Source organism: Eumetopias jubatus, unplaced genomic scaffold (assembly GCF_037043125.1).
Source record: "Eumetopias jubatus isolate StellerSeaLion01/CBP00866 unplaced genomic scaffold, mEumJub1_p1.0 scaffold_1, whole genome shotgun sequence".
Taxonomy (NCBI): Eukaryota; Metazoa; Chordata; class Mammalia; order Carnivora; family Otariidae; genus Eumetopias; species Eumetopias jubatus.
Genome location: NW_028274807.1, coordinates 211938758 through 211946706, shown reverse-complemented (window position 1 = coordinate 211946706; position 7949 = coordinate 211938758). Strand labels below are relative to the sequence as shown.

The 7949-nt window shown below is 41.3% G+C and overlaps 1 protein-coding gene across 1 annotated transcript; it reads right to left on the bottom strand.

The window, feature by feature from the left end:
- Positions 1–3079: 3079 nt before the first annotated feature.
- Positions 3080–4021, bottom strand: OR1M1 (olfactory receptor family 1 subfamily M member 1). Its single transcript, XM_028093212.1, has one exon. The coding sequence runs from the start codon at positions 4019–4021 to the stop codon at positions 3080–3082; it is 942 nt and encodes a 313-aa protein (XP_027949013.1).
- Positions 4022–7949: the final 3928 nt, after the last annotated feature.

The window sequence follows — 7949 nt, the reverse complement described above, 5'->3', positions numbered from 1 at the left end:
TCACCATTGGTAATTATCTAACATAGTGATTATTTCTTTGTTTATTGTTTTCCCTGCTGAAATGGGAATGGTTGCCTTATTATTTATTGTTTAATTTTATTTTTGAAAAAATTAATATCAGTAAGATTAACTTTTTTTTCTGGTGTACAGTCCTTGGGATTTTATCACATGTATAGATTTGTGGGATCTGGGGAGACAGAGCATTTAAATTTTTTAGTACCTTCAAAGTCATTGCTCTGATATCAGGATACAGAACAGTTCCACTCCCCAAAAAACTCCTTGGTACTAAACCTTTTAGTCATAGGAAAGGGCTTTTTATTTATTTTTTTTCTCTCTCTTGCTTACTGCTCCATTGCCAGTGCTTAGACTATTAGCTGGCATAAAGGAAACTTGGTAAATATTTATTGAATGAATTAATTAAACATATGTCAATGTCAGCAAATGTTGGAAGTTGATATTGTAAGGGCTACCAGGACAAATCTCTCTTGGAGATGAGGCCTTAACTTTTTTTAACACAAAACAAGACAGAGATAGTTTGGCTGACAGAATCTTAAGAGAATTTTATTGGCGCCAGGCATCACATTGCATCCCCTCTCCCAACTATCACTGTAACTACTCGCGTGCATATGGCAGGAGGACCTACTAAGAGAAAGAGGTGTGGTTCAGTTATCAGCTGACTTTTGGTTGTCTGAAAAAGCCCTGACCAGATGGTGGGTTCCCTACAGCAAACTCCACTATTCTTAAGTTATGGGTTTTATTCACCAGAGTATCCCCAGAAAGCATCCTCTTTCCAGCCTACAACAGGGCCAAGTCTGGAGGTCTGTTTGTTCAACTGAGAAAGTCTCATTTAATTCTCTTGGAAGGAAAGTAACATAAGCAAACTAGAGGTACAAATTATTCAAAGCCATTCTGCTTAAGACGATGTCAGCTCCTTAGCACCATTTGAAAAATTCTGGCCCCATTCACTGCTCATTCAGCCCAGAAATAGAGCCCAAACTCACTGCTCGTTCCATTTGGGTTGTGAATCTCCATATAAACATTAGAATTACTTCACAATACACATAAATGAGATGCATTGCTTTCATAGGGGCTAGAAAATGAGGAAATGAGACAGTGTAATGGAACATGGTGAGGAGACACAAGGAAAACCTGCAACAAATAGCTCTCATTTCTGTTGTAAGCAGTGTTACTACTCATGCAATCCACAGGCATATACGGCAACTGAGACATGTCTCGGCTTCCTTCTGGCTTAAACATTCAAGATTCAATTGATCGGTATTTTCCTCTTTGGCTACAAAGACTTATACCAAGTCAAATGGTTCCTCATTTTCTTAGTGCATGGTTTCAATTTCTTTCTCCCCTGTGCCTTATACAAATTTTATCTAGTACATGCTATCTTGCTCCCCGAGAAGACAGAATAAGAGTGAGGGTAGAAGGGGGGACATGACCATCGACGGATGAATGGATAAAGAAGATGTGGTATATATACACAATGGAATATTATGCAGCCATCAAAAAGAATGAAATCTTGCCATTTGCAATGATGTGGCTGGAACTGGAGGGTGTTATGCTGAGTGAAAGAAGTCAGTCAGAGAAAGACATGTATCATATGACCTCACTGATAGGAATTCTTGATCTCAGGAAAGAAACTGAAGGTTACTGGAGTGGTGGGAGGTGGGAGGGATGGGGTGGCTGGGTGATAGACATTGGGGAGGGTATGTGCTATGGTGAGCGCTGTGAATTGTGCAAGACTGTTGAATCACAGATCTGTACCTCTGAAGCAAATAATACATTATATGTTAAAAAAAAAAAGAAGAAGAAGAAGATAGAAGGAGGGGAAGAATGGGGGGGGAATCGGAGGGAGAGATGAACCATGAGAGACTATGGACTCTAAAAAACAAACTGAGGGTTCTAAAGGGGAGGGGGTGGGGGGATGGGTTAGCCTGGTGATGGGTATTAAAGAGGGCACGTTCTGCATAGAGCACTGGGTGTTATATGCAAACAATGAATCATGGAACACTACATCAAAAACTAATGATGTAATGTATGGTAATTAACATAACATAATAAAAAAAGGGGGGGACATGACTTACCTATATGCTCCCTGACTTTTGTCCCTGGAAGTGAAAGAACTCTCTGGTTCTCAGGAAAAAGCCAAACTCTTGAGTTGGCCCCTAAAGTCCTTCTTGACCTGGCATTCCCCAAGGCATTCACCATAACTGGATTTTTCACTTCACAAATGCATCCTTCTCTTATTTTCTCTTGCTCTCTGACCTTTTCACATACTGGGTTTTTTTCTTCTTTTTTCTGTTACTCTTTCCCTCATATTTGCCTGAAAAACATCATCTTATCCTTTGAGGTTTAAGATCATCTCTCCCAGTAAACCTTTCCTGATTCCCCCTTCCAGATTCTATAGGGTGTTCCTACTCTACCCTACTCTTGCCCTGCATATTTCATTCCATTACAATTAGTATCTCCTCCCATATTCCACTATAAACTCTACACAATAGGGACCTTGTGTCTCCTGCTCACCACTCCATGGCTAGAGCTTACAGCAAGCCCAGAATATGAACTCCATAAGTATTTGTTGAGAGCTAACTGGATTTTGAACCAGGAGAAATCCAATCTAGTAGGGCTAGACTGATCTTTCTGGGAAGACAGCATCGGACATACCCAAAAGGACTCCTACTGGTCTCAGTAATTGAGAAAATAGTAACAGGGCCATCTTGAGATTTCCTTTTAGTGCACCTGGGTGGCTCAGTTGGTTAAGCGACTGCCTTGGGCTCAGGTCATGATCCTGGAGTCCCAGGATCGAGTCCCGCATTGGGCTCCCTGCTCAGCAGTGAGTCTGCTTCTCCCTCGGATCCTCCCCCCTCTCATGCGCTCTCTCTCTCTCTATCTCATTCTCTCTCTCAAATAAATAAATAAAATCTTTAAAAAAAAAGAGAGATTTCCTTTTAAACTTCTGCAACTCAAAATCCAAAGTGGCTACTCTCTCAAACCATGCAACTCCATTCTTTTGCCCATGACCTTAGACGTTGAGATCTTACTTCCTGGAAGTTTCCAGGTGTCCTTATGGTCAGGAAGATGAAGTAATTTTTCTGTTGACAAGCTTCCTCAGGGCCCCCTTCAGATCTCTGTTCCTCAGGCTATAGATAAAGGGGTTCAGCATGGGGGTGACCACAGTGTACATCACAGCAGAGGCTTTCTCCTTCACAGCTGTGCGCACAGAAGAAGGACACAAATAGACCCCAATGGTGGTCCCATAGAAGAGAGCAACCACAGACAGATGGGAGCTGCAGGTGGAAAAGGCTTTCTTCCTGCCCCCTGCAGAGGGGACCTTCATGATGGCCACAATGATGCGAGCATAGGAAGCCAGGATGCAGATGAAAGGCACGGTTATCACCATCCCAGCCACAATGAGCACAAAGATCTTGTTCACAGAGGTGTCAGTGCAAGAAAGCCTGAGAAGAGGAGTGAGGTCACAGAAGTAGTGAGGAATCTTGTTGTTCCCACAGAAAACCAGGCACACCATCAAGAGGATATGAGTGAGGGAAATAAAGTAGGAAAACACCCATGGGCCACCAGCCAGCAGGCCACAGAAGCGTGGGCTCATAATGGTGGTGTAGTGTAAGGGGTGACATATAGCCACAAACCTGTCATAAGCCATTACAGCAATTAAAACACTGTCCATAATGCCAAAGAAATGGAAAAAATACATCTGGGTCAGGCAGGAGGGATAGGAGATCGACTTGCTCCTGATTTGGATGTTCACCAACATCTTGGGGACTGTGTTGGTGGCCAGACAGAAATCAACCAATGAGAGATTAGCCAGGAAGAAGTACATGGGGGTGTGGAGGTGTGAATCTGAGCTGATGGCCAGGATGATGAGCAGGTTCCCCACTACTGTGACCACATACATGCAGAGAAACAGAGCAAAGAGGAGGGTGTCCTGCTCTGGATTTTCTGAAAGTCCCAGGAGGATGAATTCAGAGGCACTGGTTTGGTTCCTTGGTTCCATGGGTATGATTCCTCTGGAAGTATTGCAAGGGTGACATTACAGGAATGCTACAGAGATGATTCTGGAAAATCAGATGAGATTACAACCAATTTCCCAACCGGACTAAGTATAACACCTGTTTATATACAGGTTACATCTTGAACTATTGATGAAGTGTTTACAGCAACTCATATGTCAAGGTTTGGTAGTAGGACCCTCCCATGAGTATTCTCATTTCAGAAAAATATTGAGAGAGTTTACCAAACATGAAAACTTACTGGAAAAGAAACTAAGAGATTTCCTTCAGGATAAAACAAATTGAATTAAAGATAAGCAATATACAGGAAGCAACGAACAGACACATAAGTAGAAAAAATTAACAAGATGCTGAGTTTTAAAATAATAATAATTCCACATAAACAAGATGGATTAAGATACTAGGGAACAATTATATGACTACAAGAAGAGGAATTAGAATACGTTTTGAAAGGTTCTTGCATTGAGTTACAGGAGAATAGAAATGTTGAGTATTTTGGACTTTCTACTACAAGATTTAAGTTTAGGTGTAACCACTAAAATAATGGATACAGAATTTATAACTTGTAAATTATAGTAGGGTTGTAACAGAACTAAAAAGATTTTGGTCGAACCAGTATAAGTCAGGAAAGGAAATATAAAGCAGCAGACAAAAATCACAAAATATATGGGTAATTACAAAAATGTTTAAATGGCTTTAATCTTTAAAAACAGAGGCATTTAGATTGGACAAAGGGACAAAATTCTGTCATCTCATGTGTGTGTACAAGAGTTACGCCTAAACTGTAATGATGTAGAAAGTTTGACTGTCAGGAAATAATAAAGGTATATCAAGAGATACTAACCAAAATTAAGATGAACAGCTTATTTTAGGATATGTGCTGCTGAAGCAAGCAAGAAAATGGACAGCTCGTTGATATCAGACAAGACATACTTAAGGCAAAGGCATTAAAAGGGATAAGGAAAGTCATTATATCATAATAAAAGGAAAATTCACCAGAAAAAAAAAAAACAGCTACTAATATGCATCTAATAGCACAGGCTTCCAGTATATAAAGAAAAAAACTAACAGACTGTAAGGAAAAAATGATAAACCACATCATATTAGGAGATTTTATCATATCTTTTTTTAGTAGTTGAGAGACCGGGGGCGGGTGGGAGGGGGAAGTAGAATTTTGGTAAGGGCAGAGAAAATCTGAGTCACACAATTAAGCAGCTTGATTTGAGCATTACATGAAATTATTAGAGAATCCACATTTTTTCAAGGACATATATCCTTAAAAATTAGGCCATAATGCAAATGTTAATACTAAAGAATACATATCAAACAGAATATATTTTCTGATCATAATGTAGTCAAAATAGAAATCAATAATAAAAGATAATCAGCCTCTTCCTATATGACTGGAGCTATTAAAAGCACATTTAAAAATAATGTATGCATCAAAGCAGACATCATCATTGAAACCAGGAATATTTATACTTTTTAAAAAACCTATCATCTATCTATCTGTGTAGATATATAGATATAGATATACAATGTAATATTATGCAGCCTTTTAAAAGGATGAAATCTTGCCATTTGCAACAACATGTATGGACCTAGAGGGTATAATGTTAAGAGAAATTAGACAGAGAAAGACAAATGCTGTATGATTTCACTCATGTATGGAATCTAAAAAAACAGATGAACAAATAAAAAGGAGAATCAGACCTGTAAATACAGAGAACAAACTGATGGTTGCCAGAGGGAGGGGGTTGGGAGGGTGGGCAAAATGGGTGAAAGGGAGTGGGAGATACGGGCTTCCAGCTGTGGAATGAATTAAGTCACAGGAATAAAAGGCACAGCAAAGAGAACATAGTCAATGATGTAATAGCGTTGTATGGTGACAGATGGTGGCTACACCTGCGGTGAGAATAACATAATGTCTAGAGAAGGTGAATCCCTATATTGTTCACCTAAAACTAACGTAACATTGGGTCGAGCGCACTCAAAAAAAATCACCCCCCAAAACAAAAAACTTACCTAATCAAAGGAGATGCAGGTAAACCAGTATGTAGAAGTAAATTCATAGTCTTAAATGCATAATTTAGAAAAGAAAGCTTGAAACTTTAAAACGATTGAAAGTCCTAAGAGAAGACTTACACAACTAGACAGATTACATGATCATGCTCGCTCAGTTCACAATCCTGTTTCCCTTTAAGGATCACTTCCTGGGTGATTTCAGGAGATGGCAGAACGGTTTTCCATCTTCCCTGCAAAGAACACCAAGTTTGACAATTACCCGTTGACCAGAGTATGTGCGTAGGAGCCCGGGGTCCAGCAGAGAAGTTCCAGCACATAACTACAGCAAAAACAATCTGAGATTTAACACTTTGAAGAGGTTAGAGGAACAGCTTCACTGTAGCTATGGTCACACTTCACCAAAGCAGCACAACTCAGTGCCAAGGAGACACACTCAGCCCTTGATTCTTCCCACGGGGTAAAGTGAGAGCATGTGAGTGAGCATTTGACTCCCCCAGCTGTGCAGGATGCTGCCAAAGAGACCCACCTCTTTCTCATCCCATGCAGAACACTGAGGGGAGCTACCTGACTAAAGGCAGGGAGAGGCTGGGAGCAGAGCAGGCAAGTCTCACCATGCATCAAAGGGATGCAGATCCTGCTAACTATTCCACCAGGAAGCCTGCCCACACACTGCTGGCAATGCTTCTCATCTGTAGACCCTCCCATCTCTCCTGCAGGGACTTCCAGTGCCCTGTGTGCCTCACCCACGAACACCACCAAGCCACTGCTGGCTGGTTCCCTGTGCATGCCCCCAAGGGCAGCAAGTCTGGGCATTTGCAGATGGCTAGTGAGCAAGTGTAGAAAACCAGTCCAACTCTGAGGAATTGAGAGAAAACACACAAACTTGAGCATTTCAGGGCACCACCCTAGGGAAAGCAAACCAGAGGCTGTCAGCCTCTGTCCTGGCTTTGTAGGATCAAGAGAAGGTATACAGTCTTAAGAACGTCCCCTCCCATAGGGAACAAGAAGTGTGGAGCAGGGGTATTCATTGAAAAGGTCTAAGAATCCATTGAAAAGCCTAAGAATCCCTAGAAGGGCTAACAGAGGAATTTTTCCCCCCAAAGCCAGTCAGTAAAACCTGGCGGAGGTAACTGCTTCTTCAAATGTGAAAATGTCAAGGCATGATTTCAGGGAACGTTAAAAATCAACAAAACATGACACAACCAAATGACACAATAATTTTCTAGTAACTGACCCCAAGAAATACAGATCTATGGGGTGCCTGGATGGCTCAGTCAGTTGGGCAGCTGCCTTCGGCTCATATCATGATCTCAGGGTCCTGGGATCAGGCCCTGCACCAGGCTTTCCACTCAGTCAGTGGCAAATCTGCTTCTTCCTCCCCCTCTGTGATCTCTCTTGTTTTCTCTCTCTCAAAGAAATAAATAAAATCTTAAAAAAAAAAAAGAAATATATATCTATGATCTGCCTGATAAAGTTTTCAAAATAGATGTTTTAAGGAAGTTCAACAAGCTACAAGAAAACACAGAGGGGCACCTGGGTGGCTCAGTTGTTGAGCGTCTGCCTTCGGCTCAGGTCATGATTTTGGGGTCCTGAGATCGAGCCCCACATCGGGGTCCTGCTCAGCGGGAAGCCTGCTTCTCCCTCTCCTACTCCCCCTGCTTGTGTTCCCTCGCTCTCTGTCAAATAAATAAAATAATAATAATAATAATTAAAAAAAAAAAAGAAAACACAGAAAGGGGGCACCTGAGTGGCTCAGTAGGTTGTGTCCGATTCTTGATCTCAGCTCAGTTCTTGATCTCAGGGTCCTGAGTTCAAGCCCTGCATTGGGCTCCACGCTGGGTGTGGGGTCTACTTAAAAACAAACAAACAACAACAACAAAAAAAAAC